At 43.6% G+C, this 19,655-nt stretch overlaps 1 protein-coding gene across 8 annotated transcripts in view; it reads right to left on the bottom strand.

The window, feature by feature from the left end:
- The window catches only part of LOC117389177 (tensin-1), a 239,718-nt gene that overhangs the window by 53,811 nt on the left and 166,252 nt on the right, over positions 1-19,655 (bottom strand). For all 8 annotated transcript variants that reach the window (XM_055230572.1, XM_055230573.1, XM_055230579.1 and 5 more), the window contains 6 exons: positions 18,512-18,624; positions 17,791-17,851; positions 16,556-16,631; positions 11,702-11,831; positions 10,436-10,501; positions 8,966-9,082 (listed from right to left, as the gene is read on the bottom strand). In XM_055230572.1, coding sequence (XP_055086547.1) covers positions 8,966-9,082; positions 10,436-10,501; positions 11,702-11,831; positions 16,556-16,631; positions 17,791-17,851; positions 18,512-18,624 — 563 coding nt within the window. The remainder of the gene's footprint in view (positions 1-8,965; positions 9,083-10,435; positions 10,502-11,701; positions 11,832-16,555; positions 16,632-17,790; positions 17,852-18,511; positions 18,625-19,655) is intronic.

Genomic DNA, 19,655 nt, shown 5'->3' with positions numbered 1-19,655 from the left:
CCAGACTTAGTCCAGACCGAGTCCAGACCTGAGACGTGAGTAACGCCCGGAGAACGCGCAGCTTAAGGAAACACAGTTAGAGAGAGATTTACAGCGGCGACGGATCAGATACGCGATTTAAATAGACGCGGTAATTAAAGGTGCGCTGCGGAACTTTTTTTTGTTGTTGTTTTTGCTCGTCGCCGTGGAGATTAAAGCTTCAAACTCAAGAAACAGACTCAAAACTCAAAACCGATTCGACGAAAAAAACAAAAAAACGCTCTTTATTTAGATCTGTACTTGCTCTACATGTAACTCTACGGTGAAATGTTCGGCGGTTTCCGTGGAAACGCAGTGCACGCGTTAGCAAACGGTGTGAAAAAACAAAACAAAAAAAAAGTGTGTAACTCTAAGATTGTCGCATTTTCAGGAGCGCGCGATCAGTCCGAGTGTTCACGAGTTTGATTTTACAAAAAAAAAAAAAACGTGAGAGCGACTAACGGAAAAAAAAAAAGATTTCGGCTAATGCTAACGCTAACGCCAACGTCCTAGCTTGTGACCGCGATGTTACGAGAGAGGGACTCGTTTAACGGCGCAAATCAGCCGTTGTAGTTCTGTTCTTCCTGGTCAGATTGCGTTAAAACAAACGTGAGATTACGGTCTAACGGACATCAGACAGAGCGGTGCCTCCAGTTAGCATCAGTCGTCATCAGCAGTGTCTTATACTTGTGAAAGATGCAAAGAGACGTCATTATAAAGCTATTCAGGGACTTTTTTTTAGTATCGATACCTGCGAAAAATGAGGATCTAGTATCTAAAACCCGCGTACGTTTTTTAAAAATGCGGGAGAAGCTTAATGCCGTACTGCGGTCACTTTGTCGTTTTGTTTTAGTTTTGCATCAACTTTTTTGTACATTTATGAAGAGTTGGTCGTGCGGGGGCGTGGGCGATGTCGGCTCGTGGGCGGAGCCTCGTACGGAATCTTACAGCTAAACGTAAGGAGGGTTTGAAAAGGACCCGGGAGAGATCGCTAGATTACTCAGACATGCACGGACGACGTCTAAAAACCTCTTCAGACGTGTTTTTGACTTTTATAACGTGGCTGAAAACTGAAAAAAAACCAAAAAACACATTTTTCACAACACGCCTCTTTAAAAACCGTCAAAGAGCTGCCTCTGCTCCGTTAGCGACGCGTTGCCGTGGAAACGAGAAAAAACACTGTAAATGATTGAACGAAGCAAAGTCCCAAATACGTTACGCATTCACTCTGAGGCTTCTTCCTCCTTTTTTTTTTTTTTTTTTTCCTGAATCTCAAACTCGCACTTTAATCGCTTCTGTTAAAGTCGCACTGCGTAACATTTCCGGCGAGGGGGTCGTTTCCATGGAGCTGCGGACCCCTGCGCGCCGCCAACGTTATTATTAGAGCGTTTCACAGCGGCGCGTTAAAACCTGTCTATGCGAAGCAGGTGACACCGTCGGACCGGGTTACGGGTCGTATCCGTGGAGCCGTGACCCCCCCCGCTCGCCGGAACAGCTCGCGTATTTTTCATAAGGACAATAGCGGTTAAATGCCACACTGCGGAACATTCCAGGCAAAGCAATAACATCTCCAGGGATACGAGCAGGAAGCGGACGCCTCACCCGTTAAAGGAAGAGCCAAAAAATGTACTTAAGTAAGAGGAACGTTACTTCAAAATGGTATTACGCGAGTAGAAGTACAAAGTAGTAGAGTAAAGTATTTGGGGAAAGAAAGTACTACTCAAGTATCATTAAACTATTAAATCACAAAAATGAGACTAAATCACATCTGAAGGAGCTGCAAGAAACACAAAAGTTACTCCACAGAAACCACAACTTTTACTCGAGTAAGAGTACTATTACTACATAACAATAGTACGCAAGTAGGAGTAAAAGTACGCTGCTACAAAAGTACAATTTGGATGATTTCTGCGCTGGAACTGTCAATCTCTAAAGTAAAAAGAGCTTGAAAACTACCACTGCATGACATCACCAGGTGGAACAGAGCGTTTTGAGTAAAAGTATCCGGCGAGAAAAGTAATCTGAAAAGTACAATTAAAAAATGTAGCAGAGTGTGACTTACCTCCACTGACGTAAAGAACGAAGAATAAATGTGAAAAGATAAACACTGTGCTCATGAGAAGAGCGGAGAAGAACTGAGCTGTTTTTAAAGAAGTGAATCAGAAAAGAGAGAAAGAGAGAGGGAGAGAGGGAGGGAGAGAGGGAGGGAGAGGGAGAGGGAGAGGGGGGCTAAAGTGTCTCCTCCTACGGGGCCAATGAGCACAATGAAAAGCCTTCAGACTGAGAGAGGAGAGGAGAGAGGGAGGAGAGAGAGGAGTGGAGGAGAGAGGGAGGAGAGAGAGGAGAGGAGAGAGGAGAGGAGAGAGAGGATAGAGGGAGGAGAGAGAGGGAGGAGAGAGAGGGAGGAGAGAGGGAGGAGAGAGGGAGGAGAGAGGGAGGAGAGGAGAGAGGGAAGAGAGAGAGGAGAGGAGAGAGAGGAGAGAGGGAGGAGAGAGAGGGAGGAGAGAGGGAGGAGAGAGAGGAGTGGAGAGAGGGAGGAGAGGAGAGAGGGAGGAAAGAGAGGGAGGAGAGGAGGGAGGAGAGAGGGAGGAGAGAGGGAGGAGAGAGGGAGGAGAGAGAGGAGAAACATGGTCAGAAGAGGAGAGAGAGAAGAGAGGGAGGAGAGAGAGGGAGGAGAGAGAGGGAGGAGAGAGGGAGGAGAGGAGAGAGGGAAGAGAGAGAGGAGAGGAGAGAGAGGAGAGAGGGAGGAGAGAGAGGGAGGAGAGAGGGAGGAGAGAGGGAGGAGAGAGAGGAGTGGAGAGAGGGAGGAGAGGAGAGAGGGAGGAGAGAGAGGGAGGAGAGAGAGGAGAGGAGAGAGGGAGGAGAGAGAGGGAGGAGAGAGGGAGGAGAGGAGAGAGGGAGGAGAGAGAGGGAGGAGAGAGAGGGAGGAGAGAGGGAGGAGAGGAGAGAGGGAGGAGAGGAGAGAGGGAGGAGAGAGACGAGTGGAGAGAGGGAGGAGAGAGATGAGTGGAGAGAGGGAGGAGAGAGAGGAGAGGAGAGAGGGAGGAGAGGAGAAAGGGAGGAGAGGAGAGAGGGAGGAGAGAGACGAGTGGAGAGAGGGAGGAGAGAGACGAGTGGAGAGAGGGAGGAGAGAGAGGAGAGAGACGAGTGGAGAGAGGGAGGAGAGGAGACAGAGGGAGGAGAGGAGAGAGGGAGGACAGAGAGGAGAGAGAGGAGAGAGGGAGGACAGAGAGGAGTGGAGAGAGGGAGGAGAGGAGAGAAGGAGGAGAGAGAGGAGAGAAGGAGGAGAGAGAGGAGAGAAGGAGGAGAGAGAGGAGAGAGGGAGGAGAGAGAGGAGACGAGAGAAGGAGGAGAGGAGAGAGAGGGAGAGGAGAGGAGAGAGAGGAGAGGAGAGAAGGAGGAGAGAGGAGAGAAGAGAGGAAAGAGGGAGGAGAGGAAAGAGGGAGGAGAGAGAGGAGAGGAGAGAGGGAGGAGAGAGAAGAGAGGAGAGAAGGAGGAGAGGAGAGAGAGGGAGAGAGGGAGAGGAGAGGAGAGAGAGGAGAGAAGAGAGAAGAGAGGAGAGAAGGAGGAGAGAGAGGGAGAGAGGGAGAGGAGAGGAGAGAGAGGAGAGAAGAGAGAAGAGAGGAGAGAAGGAGGAGAGGAGAGAGAGGGAGAGAGGGAGAGGAGAGGGAGGTAGATGAGGGGAGAGAGCACCAAACTTTCACCTTCTACAGGGCGGACGAGTACAATGAAACACTTCAGACTGAGAGAGGAGAGTTAGGAGAGAGAGAGAGAGAGAGGAAGGGAAAGAGGGAGGGAGGAAGGGAAAAGGCATAGAGAGGTAAGGGCGGAGTGGGAGAAAAAGTACTGGTGCAAATTTTGCTCAGATAGACGGGAAAAACCAGGTACAGGGCGTTTAAGATGAAAATATTAAGTAAAATAAACAAATATAACGTGGGTTTATTTACACGTTTTACACAATTTAAAACGTGTTATATAATTTTTGTTTTTCTCGTCTGAAGTGGGGTGGGGTGTGGACTTTGTGTTGCCAGATCCAGAGACGAAACCAAGTACGAAGAAGAAAATGTGTGCGATCTCCTGAGGTTTGAGAAATGTCTGACCTGAAGAATCTCACAACAACAACAACGTCACAAACAGGAGAGTGTGGTGTGACTACAGTAGAACAGTAAACAACAACAACAACAACAACAACAACAACGTCACAAACAGGAGAGTGTGGTGTGACTGCAGTAGAACAGTAAACAACAACAACAACAACAAAGTCACAAACAGGAGAGTGTCTACAGCAGAACAGTAAACAACAACAATGTCACAAACAGAAGAACAAATACAGCATAAACAGCAAACAACAACAACATCAACATCACAGACAGAAGTACAGCGAGACGATGATCCAATCAGAACGCAGATGTAACTGTATGAGTTCAGGCTACAGACAGATTTCACTACCAACTCATACCATTATTTAAACAAGGAAACTTATGAAACAAGTCAAAACTGCATTTAATCAAAGTAAAACTACTGTAAAGTAGTGATTTTGAAGTGATTTTAACCAAAGCTAGATATAATTTTGGCAGTGGACATTGTTTTTGTCATGTATCACTGTGTTCACCCTCCACAGCACAGATACTGATAAATACTGCGACTGTTCCAAAGTGCAGAGTGACATCATGCTCGCACAATGTGGGAAACTGCACCACTGAAGAGTCTCTGCAGTTTATAATGTAATGGACCGTATGGACAGTACAGGGACACGCCTCCTGTCGCCATAAAAGGTCGTCCCTCTCCTCCCTGAGCCCCAGAGCGCTGCCCCCTGCTGCTGTGGTCAGGGACTTGTGCAAGGTGCAGCCACAACCCCAAAACAGACAGAGACAAAAACATCAACAACTGTTTCCACATCCCTTTAAACCACAATTATACAATCTGGAAACTATTAAAGTCACACTGTGTAACTTTTCTGTAGGAGAGTCTGCCACCTGTGTGTTTCCATGGCTTAGTCTACTACTACTACAACCACTACTACCACTACTACTACTACTACTACTACTACTACTACTACTACTACCACTACTACTACTACTACTACTACTACTACCACTACTACTACTACTACTACTACTACTACTACCACTACCACTACTACTACCACTACCACTACTACAACTACTGCTTCTACTACTACTAGCAGCTATTGACAACAACAACAACAACAACAACAACAACTACTACTACTACTACTACTACTACTACTACTACTACTACCACTACTACTACTACTACTACTACTACTAATACCACTACTACTACTACTACTACTACTACTACTACCACTACCACTACTACTACTACTGCTTCTACTACTACTAGCAGCTATTGACAACAACAACTACTACTACTACTACTACTACTACTACTACTACTACTACTACCACTACTACTACTACTACTACTAATACCACTACTACTACCACTACCACTACTACTACTACTGCTTCTACTACTACTAGCAGCTATTGACAACAACAACAACAACAACAACTACTACTACTACTACTACTACCACTACCACTACTACTACTACTACTACCAATTACAACAACAACAACAACAAATACTACTACTGTTACTACTACTACTACCACCACTACTACTTCTCGCAGCTACTAGTAACAAGTACTACTACTTTTACTACTACTATCGGCTACTTGTAACTACTACTACTACTACTACTACTACTGCCAATTACAACAACAACAACAACTACTGCCATTACTACAACTACTACCACTACTACTTCTAGCAGCTACTGGTAACAAGTACTACTACTTCGACTACTACTAGCAGCTACTGGCAATTACTACAACAACAACTACCACTACCACTACTACCACTATTACTTTCACTACTACTACTATTTTCTTTTATAAAAGTATCCAATCATCTAAGTCCTGCAGTACCTAAACATGTTTTTGTCTGTACTTCCACAAAAGCCCACGTCAGTATTTTTTGTCCTTAACGACGCTCTCGTCTCTGACCATGTCCCAAACCTCCACAGAATGTTGTTGTTTCAGGAGTCGTCCCTTTGAAACGTCCCCGTCCCCTCGGATCTACAGCGCGGCCCGGAATAGCAGAGGAAATGCCCCGGTATCCTGGACACTCCGGTTACATTTACATCAAGCGCCGTATTCATCGGGCTTTGGGTCTTTGTAAAAACAGAGCTGTAAATATCTGCTCGTCCAAAGATAAAGAAGAGAAAGACGGATCCAAGTGTCGGGGAGACGGAAAACACACGATTTATCTTTAAAGAGGAGGTATTAAACAAAATCGATTTCTTTTTTTAGCTTTCTACTGTGTTTAACGTTGTTCCCTCATCAAAAACATGTCTGCAGAGATTTTAAAAGTCATCCATGCATGTTTGAGTAATCTAGAGATCTCTCCTGGACCCTATTCGAACCCTGTAAGATCCTGTACGAGGCTCCGCCCACAAGCCTTCATCACCCACGCTCCCACACGACAATCCTCCATAAATATACAAAAACATGACACAAAACTGTGTACTATGACGTGACAAACCTGGTGTGATGTGCAGGAGTTTCATTAGTGCGACGCAGCTGATTGTGTTTGATAGTGCTCTGAAGGGGGAGGGGCTTAGCACAGAGAGCGTCAAAGGCGAAAGTAAAACTTATAAAGTATGTTAATATGCTGTTTCACTACTACCACTACTACTATTACCACTACAATTACAACAACTGCTACTACTAATACTACCACTACTACTGCTACCCATAATACTACTGCTACTACTACTATCACTACTACTATCATTACTACTACTACTACTGTGACTATTACTACTACCACTACCACTACTACTACCCGTACTACTACTACAACTATCACCACTACTACTTCCACTACTACCACTAAAATTACAAGTACTACTACTGCTACTACTACTACTACTATCACTACAACTATAACTACTACCCGTACTACCTCTACCACTAAAACTACAACAACTACTACTGCTACTACTACTACTGCCCCAACTACTACCAGTGAAATGTATTTGTAGTCCTGGTGGATATTTGTAGTCCTATAGTGGTCCCTCTGACAGGTCAAAGGTCAGAGGTCACTGCTCCTCTGTATTAGTCCAGATTTAGTCCTGGTTTAAATAGACTGAACCACAGACCAGGACCTGTGTGTGTGTGTGTGGGGGGGGGGTGTGTGGGTGTGGGGGTGTGCGTGTGTGTGTGTGTGTGCGTGTGTGTCTGTATGCTTGTGTGTGTGCGTGCGTGTGTGTCGGGGTGTGCGTGTGTGTGTGTGTGAGTGTGTGTGTCTGTTTTTTTGTTGTTGTTTTTTTTTAGCTCCTCCTCACTCTGTGTTTAAGCTACTCGTTAGCGTTAGCTGTAGCATTAGCCCCGGATCTATTCACCAAATGTGATCCAAGCCCATACTCCCTATCCACAACCTGCTCGTCTCCATGGAGATTCCATCGCTCTGCCTGGGAAATTCCACAGTGGCATTAAACACGTCTTTTAAACAGACTGTATAAAGAAAAGCGTGCAGCTCCAGTCAAATGAAGCTCATCGAGGCAAACTGTTACCGCGGTGAATTTGGAGCCGAGTTCAGGCCGCGAGGGTCATAGCAACCAAAGAGCCAATCAGGAGTGAGGCTGATGAGGTTAACGCCCCTTTTCCGCCCGCACTGCTGGTTTAGAAAGGAGCGGGCACTTAGCAACGCTGTCAATCAAACCTGTTGCTAACGTTTTAGAAAGCGGCGCGATTATGCAACTCCCACTGCGTTTAAAGACGATAAGATGTAAAATGAATAAGACAAGTTTGTGGCGCTGAATCCAAACATTTGTGGATCATAAGTTTGAAGATTTCTTTCAAAAACACTCAATCTTCCATAAAGTTCTATAGAGTTCTATAAGCCCCGCCCTCTGTCTGAAACTATGACATCATCAGATCGTAGAACGTGAACGGGGCCCATTCAAACTCAAAACACGAAGAAAAAAGGGCCTTGTTTTTCAAGTCGATGGACTTCACTTACAGTAACGACATAACTGGCTTTGAAAAAACAATGTGTGAACTTCACTGAGCTGTTCCCTGACCTGAGTTTGACCCTGTGGACAAAAGACCGACTGTGAGACCCTCTGTAGACCAGGACAAGGACAAGTCCAGGTCAGAAACCAGACCAGAGACAAGAGACCGACTGTGAGACCCTCTGTAGACCAGGACAAGGACAAGTCCAGACCAGAGACCAGACCAGAGACAAGAGACCGACTGTGAGACCCTCTGTAGACCAGGACAAGGACAAGTCCAGACCAGAAACCAAACCAGAGACAAGAGACCAGACCACAGACCAGACAAGAGACCAGATCAGAGACCGACTGTGAGACCCTCTTCAGACCAGGACAAGGACAAAGTCCAGACCAGAAACCAGACAAGAGACCAAACCGAGTCCAGACCACAGACCAGAACCAGAGACCAGGGACCAGAGACAAGACCAGAGACCAAACCGGAGACAAGAGACCAGATCGAGTCCAGACCAGAGACCAGACCCTCTGTAAACCAGGATATTGACAAGTCCAGACCAGAGACAAGAGACGAGAGTCATGCACAACAACAAAGACCTCCTTATAGAACCAGGAATATGCTGATTTATGTCAGAAAGACACACGGACAAGACACATGGACCAGTATGAACCTACTGCACACAGAGGATTACACACAGATTACACACATAACACACATATAACACACATGTAACACACATAATCACATTTTATTGTCTAAGAGTGTTTTTTATCATCATAGTATCAGAATCTGTATCGAGTATCGAGTCCTTAGTCTAAATTGGGTTTTAGATTTTAGTATCGTGACGACTGTCGCAGAAACTGAAAAGACTTTGCTTTGGTAATAAAAATGTTAAATGTTCTGACCGTCTGGTGCGTCTTCACAGCTGAGGTTCAAGTCCTCGTACGAGTCCCATCGGATCAGAGGGTCCTGGGTGTTATAATCCACAGAGACCGACGGGCCGTTCTCCAGGTGCTGCATCCCTGAACCGCAAAAGATCAACGTCAACGATCGATATCAGAGAAAGTCTAAGATCGATGTCAACGATCGATATCAGAGAAAGTCTCTGTTCCTGATTTTACCGTCTTAAAAACATGAAACAGAACTAGTTCATTTTAAAGTTTGCAGAGGTCCAAAGTTTTTCCTCATTTATCTTCAAGTCACTCAAAGCTCTTCACATCCACAGAGGTCGGCCGCCCAAACTGTGGTCCATGAGGAACTAGGACTGTTGCCATAGCGACTAAGTATTTAAAATTATATTTTTGAATGGGGGAAAGTCACAGCTCCGATCATGAACATGTGAGACGGCTGCTGTGTGTGTGTCTCTCTCTCTGTTTCTACGTCTGTCTCTCTCTCTCTCTCAGTCTCTCTCTCTGTCTGTGTCTCTCTCTGTCTCTTTCTCTGTCTCAGTCTCTCTCTGTCTCTCTCTCTCTTTCTCTGTCTCTCTCTCTCTGTCTCTCTGTCTCAGTCTCTCTCTCTCTGTCTGCCTCTCTGTCTGTCTCTCTCTGTCTCAGTCTCTCTCTCTGTCTGTCTCTCTGTCTGTCTCTCTCTGTCTGTCTATCTGTCTGTCTCTCTTTCTCTCTGCCTCTTTCTCTCTCTCTCTGTCTGTCTCTCTCTCTCTCTCTCTGTCTCTCTCTCTCTCTGTCTCAGTCTCTCTCTCTGTCTGTCTCAGTCTCTCTCTCTGTCTGTCTCAGTCTCTCTCTCTCTCTCAGTCTCTCTCTCTCTGTCTCTCTGTCTGTCTCTCTCTCTGCCTCTCTCTCTCTCTGTCTGTCTCAGTCTCTCTCTCTCTGTCTGTCTCTCTCTGTCTGTCTCTCTCTGTCTCAGTCTCTCTCTCTGCCTCTCTCTGTCTGTCTCATTCTCTCTCTCTGTCTGTCTCTCTCTCTCTGTCTGTCTCTCTGTCTGTCTCAGTCTCTCTCTGTCTGTCTCAGTCTCTCTCTCTCTGTCTCTCTCTCTCTCTGTCTCTCTGTCTGTCTCTCTCTCTCTGCGTCTCTGTCTGTCTCTCTCTCTGTCTCAGTCTGTCTCTCTCTCTGTCTCAGTCTGTCTCTCTCTGCCTCTCTGTGTCTCTCTCTCTGTCTCTCTCTCTCTGTCTCTCTCTGTCTGTATCTCTGTCTCTGTCTCTCTCTCTCTGTCTCTCTCTCTGTCTGTCTCTCTCTCTCTCTGCCTCTCTCTGTCTGCCTCTCTCTCTGCCTCTCTCTCTCTGTCTCTCTCTGTCTCTCTCTCTGTCTCTCTGTCTGTCTCTCTCTCTCTTTCTCTCTCTCTCTCTCTCTCTCTCTCTCTGTATTTCCATGGTTCACTTTGTCTATAAAGTTGTTTAAACTCTAATGTGTGAAACTTACCGTTGATTTTCTCTGGACCAAAAGAAAAGACAAACTCCACTTTCCCGTAGTCTGGAAACCTGTCGTCTGAAACACAAACACGAGGAGAACGTGAGCTCATCACATTATGAACATTAAAGACGCACTACGTCGCTCCTCCGCCGCTCGTCTCCATGGAGATACTGCTGCTTTTCTATCTTTCATTTAACGTTAATTACGCAACATTCACGCAACAAATTTTTCTGTGAACTTTAACTGAACACAGAACGATGAATTCTCACGTTTGTTTGTGACGGACGGACCAATCACAGGACAGCGCCGCGGTTTGAGCCGAAACAGCGGCGAACAAAACAAAACAAACACGCTATGGAAACGAAAATCTGAATATCGATATGTGAAAGAATCGGTCACAGCGGCAGGTCATCAGACAAACGTCGAGTATCAGCTCAAAGAATCAAACCGTCCCCCGATACTGTGACACATGTATCTGAAGCGTGTCACAGTAGCGTGTTTTGTCCCAATCTGAAGCGTGTCGCAGTAGCGTGTTTTGTCCCGATCTGAAGTTTGTCCCGATCTGAAGCGTGTCGCAGTAGTGTGTTTTGTCCCGATCTGAAGCGTGTCGCAGTAGCGTGTTTTGTGCCGATCTGAAGCGTGTCACAGTAGCGTGTTTTGTCCCAATCTGAAGCGTGTCGCAGTAGCGTGTTTTGTCCCGATCTGAAGCGTGTCGCAGTAGCGTGTTTTGTCTCGATCTGAAGCGTGTCGCAGTAGCGTGTTTTGTCCCGATCTGAAGCGTGTCGCAGTAGCGTGTTTTGTCTCGATCTGAAGCGTGTCGCAGTAGCGTGTTTTGTCCCGATCTGAAGCGTGTCGCAGTAGCGTGTTTTGTCCCGATCTGAAGCGTGTCGCAGTAGCGTGTTTTGTCCCGATCTGAAGCGTGTCGCAGTAGCGTGTTTTGTCCCGATCTGAAGCGTGTCGCAGTAGCGTGTTTTGTGCTGATCTGAAGCGTGTCGCAGTAGCGTGTTTTGTCTCGATCTGAAGCGTGTCGCAGTAGTGTGTTTTGTGCCGATCTGAAGCGTGTCGCAGTAGTGTGTTTTGTGCCGATCTGAAGCGTGTCACAGTAGTGTGTTTTGTGCCGATCTGAAGCGTGTCACAGTAGCGTGTTTTGTCCCGATCTGAAGCGTGTCACAGTAGTGTGTTTTGTGCTGATCTGAAGCGTGTCGCAGTAGCGTGTTTTGTGCCGATCTGAAGCGTGTCGCAGTAGCGTGTTTTGTCCCGATCTGAAGCGTGTACCTCTGCAGGACTGGTCCAGCTGCTCCTTGTTGAAGAGCAGAGACAGTTCATGCACCACACACGTGTGAAACTGCACACGGAACATCACGTCTCTGCTCGGGCTGCGCACACGCTTATGGTAACACTTCAACTGTAAACACAAGAAGAAGACACACGTGTACAGGTTAGTATGTTTGGTACTGCACATGTATGAAACCGCACACGTATGAAACCGCACACATATGAAACTGCACATGTATGAAACTGCACGTTTGATACTGCACATGTATGAAACTGCACACGTATGAAACTGCACATGTATGAAACCGCACACGTATGAAACTGCACACGTATGAAACTGCACACGTATGAAACTGCACACGTATGAAACGGCACACATCTGAAACTGCACACGTATGAAACCGCACACATATGAAACTGCACACGTCTAAAACTGCACATGTATGAAACTGCACACGTATGTTCTGTTGGTCACGGCTCGGGCGTCAGACTCTTGTGGACTCTTCCTCTTGAGACTGTTCCTCTGTGTAACTCAGGCCGTGTTTATACACAAACCCAAAGTCTGATCGTTGTCTGATTTCTGGAGTAATCAGATTATGTAAATGTGATGTAAACAGTTCCATCTGGTGATAATGTGATTTCTGTCTGGTAGTTCACACCGGTGCAGGTTTGGACAAGGACAGTTATGTAAAAAGGGCAAATATAAAACTGAAGGGGCAAATATTACTGTTTACAAATGTTTACTTTTTAAAATGCAGTATATTTTATCTGTGAGTACAACAGCTACTCTGAAAATCCACTGATTCACTCGCACATGGCACCAGGTTTATTTAGTGATCACATTTAAAAACGGTGCAAAAATCTGATCTGATTATTTATCTCATTTCTGCTGCTACAAACGTACTCAGTAGTGGAAAAGTACACGACTACACATGCGTAGTACTTCGCTAGTATCACACCCACACCTTTGTAAATGGCTTCCCCGATTCTAAACCTCTTATCGGACTTTTACAGGGTAGCAGATCATTTGCGAGTGCAGAGGAGCGACTAAATGTTCCCAGATCAGCACTCAGAGACCGTCCCGCATTACGACCGGCTACGGCAGAGTCGTAAACACTTCAGGTTTAAGAGGAGAGAGAGAGGAGCGCGGCCAAACGGGAAAGTTTGGACCGAAGAAACGCTAAGTGCAAAGTCATCATCATCGTTTTAGTCCCAAACACCACGAGCAAAACTAACTATTTATCTTGAATTTTATTATTTCAGGTAAAGAGAGGGAGCTTTTTGAAACTTTCTGCCGTGTTCTAATGTTGTTCCTTTATCAAAAACACGTCTGAAGAGGTTTTCAGCGTCACCCGTTCATGTTTGAGTAATCTAGAGATCTCTCCTGGGCCCTTTTCAAACCTTAGTTATGTTTAGCTGTACGATTCTGGCCAATGCTCATGACAATTTTACGTAAATTTACAAAAGAGGGATGCAAAAAAAAACAATGTACCGTATTTTCTGGGCACTTTTTTACAGTTTGTCCGGGGGCGCGACTTATACTCAGACGCGACTTATATGTGAAATTATTCAAATATATCATTTTACATCTTCGTTATTGTTACGCCGACAACCACACGAGGGCGCTCTAGGCTTGTGTACCAGTATGACATCTACGCAGAAGAAGAAACGCCGCTTCATCTTTCTCTGGAGTGGGCGGATTTGTTCAGAATCGACACCGAGGATGAAGAATTCAGTGGATTTATTGATTTGGAGTGAGATCCAGAGTAAAGTTGTTGTTTTTTCTGCTTTATTTATCTGATTAACTGTTAATATCGTACGTTAACAAACCAGTTTTTTACATATGTGTTGTGTAACGGTTGATTACACATGTTACAGTTCACTTGTCTGAGCACTAGATGGCAGTGTTGTGTCTGTAATACCCCTAAGAAAATTGACTTGACGCGTTTTCTTTTATATATTTCCACGTATTTATTCCTCCTTCATTTATGAAACCAAAAAGTTGATCATTTTTCATTTGGAACAATATTGTAAATGTTTAATTCAAGTCTAGAAAACTACTTCCTGTTTTCTGGTTCAGCCTTTTATGCTAACGTGAAGTCCGACAGAGCACTATTTAAGAAACAATTAAAAAGTACAATATAAAGTTTTGATTTCACCGGTTTGTTTACTCACAGGCCAAAGTCGTACATATATTTTCCGTGCGTTCATGTGCAGTTTTGTGCGTTTCTGTGATATGATCCAGAGCTTATGTTTATTTGACGTGTTTGTTCTACGGTGTGAACTGTGACAAAGAAGTAAGACCCCAGTAAACATCAGTGAAAAGAACTCTCGTGTCTCTCGTGTTAAGCCGCATATGTGACGTTAGCGTAGCGTATCTGATTAACTGTTAATATCTTACGTTAACAAACCAGACACGTGTTCAGTTCTGTCTGTGCTTCATGGAGCTGAATAAATATAAATGTGTTACGTTAGCGTTAGCATTAGCGTTAGCATTAGCGTTAGCGTGATGTACTGATATTCAGCCTGTTGGTCCACATTTTATTATTATTATTAGAACTTCACTTTAAAGATAAAATGTCTGTTCTTGGTCTCGGATTTTGTAAAATAAATTTCCGGAAAAAAAAATGCGACTTATAGTCCAGTGCGACTTATATATGTTTTCTTTCTTCATTATTATGCTTTTATTTATTTATTTATTTTTTTTTTTTTGTGAATTATAATCCAGTGCGACTTGTATATGTTTTTTTTCTTCATTTTTATGATTTTTTTTTTTTTTTTTTGGTTCGACTTATACTCCAAAGCAACTCATATGTTTTTTTCTTCATTATTATGCTTTTTTAAAATTTATTTATGTTTTGTTTGTTTGTTTGTTTTTTGGTGTGAATAATACTTCAGTGCGATATATATTTTCTTCTTCATTTTTCTTCATTTTTCTTCTTTTTTTTGCGACTCATTTTCTTCATTATTATGCTTTTTTTTGTTTTAATTATTATTATTATTTTTTTTTTTTTGGTGCAAATTATACTCCAGTGCGACTTATATATGTTTTTTTCTTCATTATTAACATTTTTTGGCTGGTGCGACTTAAATACTGTACTACAACTTCACAAACCCGGGTCATTTCTTCGACCACTGCTTTGTACTTCTACTTGAATAATATTATTTAGACATAACGTTACTTTTACTTGAGTACTTTTACACGTCTTTTCTTCTCCTCGTTCTAAACCGGCGTGTCCTTTGCGTTTTCGGCTGCGTGTTTTCAGAGGAAGTGCCTTGCTCATTGGCGTCAGAGTTTCCAGGTTCACGCTGTGCTAATGAGGCTCGGGTTAAAGACGGGAGCAGCGCCGAGACTTCTCTGCGGCGCGGCTGTAAAAAAATACTACAGGAATCCGCCGCCAAACTGTACGAGAACTGAAACGTGTAAAATGTTTAGAAACGGCGGGGAAAAGACCGGGACTAAAACAGAACTCAACCAGGTCTAACACCGGTCTACAGATAAATCAGGACAAATCAGGACTAAACCGGCTGTAAACCAGGTCTTAAAAATCACACCTTTAAAACAGGGGTGAAGAGTATTTAAAATTACGTGTTAACCTAAAGCTGCACCGTGTAACTTTTCTTGTTTCCATGGAGATGTAAAGTATTAAAACATGTCTTGCATTCATTTCATTACAGGTCTTGCTCACAAAAATACGTTAAAAAACACGCGTCTAACATGCATCCCGTCTCCGCAGATCTGACACGTAACTCGGGTCAGTGTCGCCTTCTTGTTTCCATGGAGATGTGTTATCGCTAAGCTTGAAATGTTCCGCAGTATGTCTTTTAACACATCTATCTTGCATTCATTTCATTACAGGTCTTGCTCAAAAATACGTTAAAAAACACACGTCTAACATGCTGCACGTCCCGTCTCCGCAGATCTGACCCGTAACTCTGACCCGGATCACTGTCGTCTTCTTGTTTCCATAGAGATGCTTTATTGCTAAGCTTAAAATGTTCCACAGTATGTCTTTTAACACATCTGTCTTGCATTTATTTCATTACAGATCTTGCTCACAAAAATACGTTAAAAAACACACGTCTAACATGCATCCCGTCTCCGCAGATCTGACACGTAACTCGGGTCAGTGTCGCCTTCTTGTTTCCATGGAGATGTGTTATCGCTAAGCTTGAAATGTTCCACAGTATGTCTTTTAACACATCTATCTTGCATTTATTTCATTACAGGTCTTGCTCAAAAATACGTTAAAAAACACACGTCTAACATGCTGCACGTCCCGTCTCCGCAGATCTGACCCGTAACTCTGACCCGGATCACTGTCGCCTTCTTGTTTCCATGGAGATGCTTTATCGCTTAGCTTGAAATGTTCCGCAGTGTGTCTTTTAACACATCTATCTTGTATTTATTTCATCGCGGCGTAGAGTTTTTTTTATTGCTCGAAAATAAACTCGGGCCACTGTCGCCTTCTTGTCTCCATGGCGATGTGTTATTGCTCTGCGGGAATGTCCCACAGTAAGGCATTAAACATATCCATCGCATTTATTTACTTATGTGTATTTTTTACCGGCAGAAAAATACCCGGAAATACACGCACCTCTCCACAGATCTGACCCATAACTCGGACGAGTGTCGCCCGCTCGTCTCCGTAGAGAGTAGATACGCTTAATGCCCTACTGCGAAACATTACAGTCAAATCCAGACGCGGGAGAGTTACACAGTGCAGCTTTAACACGGACGCAATCACAGTGAGTGTATGAAGGACAGGAGGTACTCAGATCCCACGTAATGAGCCTGTCGTTGAAGTAGAAGTAGTAAAAGTAGTAAAAGTAGTAAAAGTACACGTGTCTCACCAGTATGTCGCCTTTGAGCAGCAGTCCTGGTTCTATGGTGATGCAGATGGACGTCTCACTGTCTCCTTGGACGTTACTGTGGACACAAGAGGGACAGAGGTGGGACAGGACCAGGTCGAAGGAGTAAAGTACTACACTAAAGTACACATTTTAAGTATCTGTGGTGTGTACTTTTGACTTTTACCTCACTACATTTGAGAGCAGTATCTGTACTTTCTACTCCACTACGTTTATGAACAGCACTGAAAGGTAAAAGATGATTTTTTAATTTTTATTATTATTATTATAGTTTGAGACGTTTTGAAAAGGCTGAGTGTTTATTTTTAACACGTTCATAATTTGAGCAAAACAAAAATATACAAATAAAAACAGAGAGAAAAAAATATTGATTGAAAAAACATTCTGCACAAACCCATATGAAAATCACAAAAAAACTCAAAATATACTAAATAAATAAATAACTGAGTGAGCGAATACATTAATAAATAAATAAGTAAATAAATAAATAACTGAGTGAATAAATAAATAAATAAGTGAGTGAGTGAGTAAATAAATAAATAAGTAAATAAATAAATAACTGAGTGAATAAATAAATAAGTAAATAAATAAATAACTGAGTGAATAAATAAATAAGTAAATAAATAAATAACTGAGTGAATAAATAAATAAGTAAATAAATAAATAACTGAGTGAATTAATAAATAAGTAAATAAATAAATAACTGAGTGAATAAATAAATAAGTAAATAAATAAATAACTGAGTGAATAAATAAATAAGTAAATAAATAAATAACTGAGTGAATAAATAAATAAATAAGTGAGTGAGTGAGTGAGTGAGTGAGTAAATTAATAAATAAATAACTGAGTGAGTGAGTAAATAAATAAATAAGTAAATAAATAAATAACTGAGTGAATAAATAAATAAGTGAGTGAGTGAGTAAATAAATAAATAAATAAGTAAATAAATAACTGAGTGAATACATTAATAAATAAATAAGTAAATACATAAATAACTGAATGAGTGAGTAAGTAAATAAATAAATAAATAAAAGAAGGGACAGGGAGAGAGACTGAGGGATGAGAGTGGAGAGAGAAAGAGGAAACGAGGGACGAGTGTGGGATGGTGAGAGAAGGAGGGGAGAGAAAGGGAGATGGGAGGAGAGGAAGTGAGGGAGCGAGGGAGAAGAGAGAGAGAAATAGACAGAGCGATAGAGAGAGAGAGAGAGGAGACTTACTAGATCCCAGACGTGTAGACCGGCTGCATGGCCTGGTAGATCTTTAAGAACGGACGACAACCTGAAAAAACAACAAAAAACAGAGAGAAATGCAAGAGTAAAAAAAAGGATAGACACGATTAGGTCATCAGCTTTCAATCTAAACACACACACTGGAAAACATGGGTCAAACTCAAGGCCCGCGGGCAAAAAGTGGCCCACCGTGTCGTTTTACGTGGCCGCGAGAAGGTAAATTAAAAAGTGTGATTGTCATTTTAAAATACGTCTACGCCGCTTTAATGCATGTAGAGGTTTTCCCAAGAAGCGGAACTGAGAAATATTTGGACGTAATGATCCCAAAATGTCCAGGAAGAGGAAAATTGTCGGCGTGGGTGAGTTGGCGAGTACAAGTTTGCGATTCAACGAGAAAAACCTGTATGTTTTCTGCGTTATAAGGCGGTGTTGAGTGTCAAAGAGTACAATGTACGTCGGCGTTTTGACACCGAACGCGCTGCTAAGTACGCAAAAAAATTAGCCTTCGACGAAAAGCTACGTCCAGAAACAATCGTCTAAGAATAAAAAAAAAACAAACGGCGATCACAGCAGAATATGTTCGCGAAAATTAAAAAGTAGTTAAGTTGATTTTAGGTGATATTTGTTTACATTTGACCCCGCTGTACTACAGGGTTAAAGGCTCTGGGGCGTGTACTTTGCGGAGTGGGCGTGGTTTAAAGCGGCGTACCTCCTTTGGGCTCGTAGTGCGGGACGCCGTGCAGGATCACATGGTGCAGGAACAAAGGCTTGTTGTTGATCTTTATGTGTCCAGACAGAAGTCCACAGAAGTACTCCACGTATCTGCACAACAACAAACACGTGACACAAGTTTAGTCCTGGTTTAGTCCTGGTTTAGTCCAGGTTTAGTCCAGGTTTAGTCCTGGTTCAGTCCTGGTTTAGTCCTGGTTCAGTCCTGGTTCAGTCCAGGTTTAGTCCAGGTTTAGTCCAGGTTTAGTCCAGGTTTAGTCCAGGTTTAGTCCAGGTTCAGTCTTGGTTTAGTCCAGGTTCAGTCCAGGTTTAGTCCAGGTTTAGTCCTGGTTCAGTCCTGGTTTAGTCCTGGTTCAGTCCTGGTTCAGTCCAGGTTTAGTCCAGGTTTAGTCCAGGTTCAGTCCAGGTTTAGTCCAGGTTCAGTCTTGGTTTAGTCCAGGTTCAGTCCAGGTTTAGTCCAGGTTTAGTCCAGGTTTAGTCCAGGTTCAGTCTTGGTTTAGTCCAGGTTTAGTCCAGGTTTAGTCCTGGTTCAGTCCTGGTTTAGTCCTGGTTCAGTCCTGGTTCAGTCCAGGTTTAGTCCAGGTTTAGTCCAGGTTTAGTCCAGGTTCAGTCTTGGTTTAGTCCAGGTTCAGTCCAGGTTTAGTCCAGGTTTAGTCCTGGTTCAGTCCTGGTTTAGTCCTGGTTCAGTCCTGGTTCAGTCCAGGTTTAGTCCAGGTTTAGTCCAGGTTCAGTCCAGGTTTAGTCCAGGTTCAGTCTTGGTTTAGTCCAGGTTCAGTCCAGGTTTAGTCCAGGTTTAGTCCAGGTTTAGTCCAGGTTCAGTCTTGGTTTAGTCCAGGTTTAGTCCAGGTTTAGTCCTGGTTCAGTCCTGGTTTAGTCCTGGTTCAGTCCTGGTTCAGTCCAGGTTTAGTCCAGGTTTAGTCCAGGTTTAGTCCAGGTTCAGTCCAGGTTCAGTCCAGGTTCAGTCCAGGCTTAGTCTTGGTTTAGTCCTGGTTTAGTCCTGGTTCAGTCCAGGTTCAGTCTTAGTTTAGTCCAGGTTTAGTCCAGGTTTAGTCCCGGTTTAGTCCAAGTTCAGTGCTGGTTTAGTCCAGGTTCAGTGCTGGTTTAGTCCAGGTTCAGTCCAGGTT

Source organism: Periophthalmus magnuspinnatus, chromosome 21 (genome assembly GCF_009829125.3).
Source record: "Periophthalmus magnuspinnatus isolate fPerMag1 chromosome 21, fPerMag1.2.pri, whole genome shotgun sequence".
Lineage (NCBI taxonomy): Eukaryota > Metazoa > Chordata > Actinopteri > Gobiiformes > Gobiidae > Periophthalmus > Periophthalmus magnuspinnatus.
Note: the sequence above shows the minus strand (reverse complement) of the source record. Positions and strands in the feature narration are given on the sequence as shown.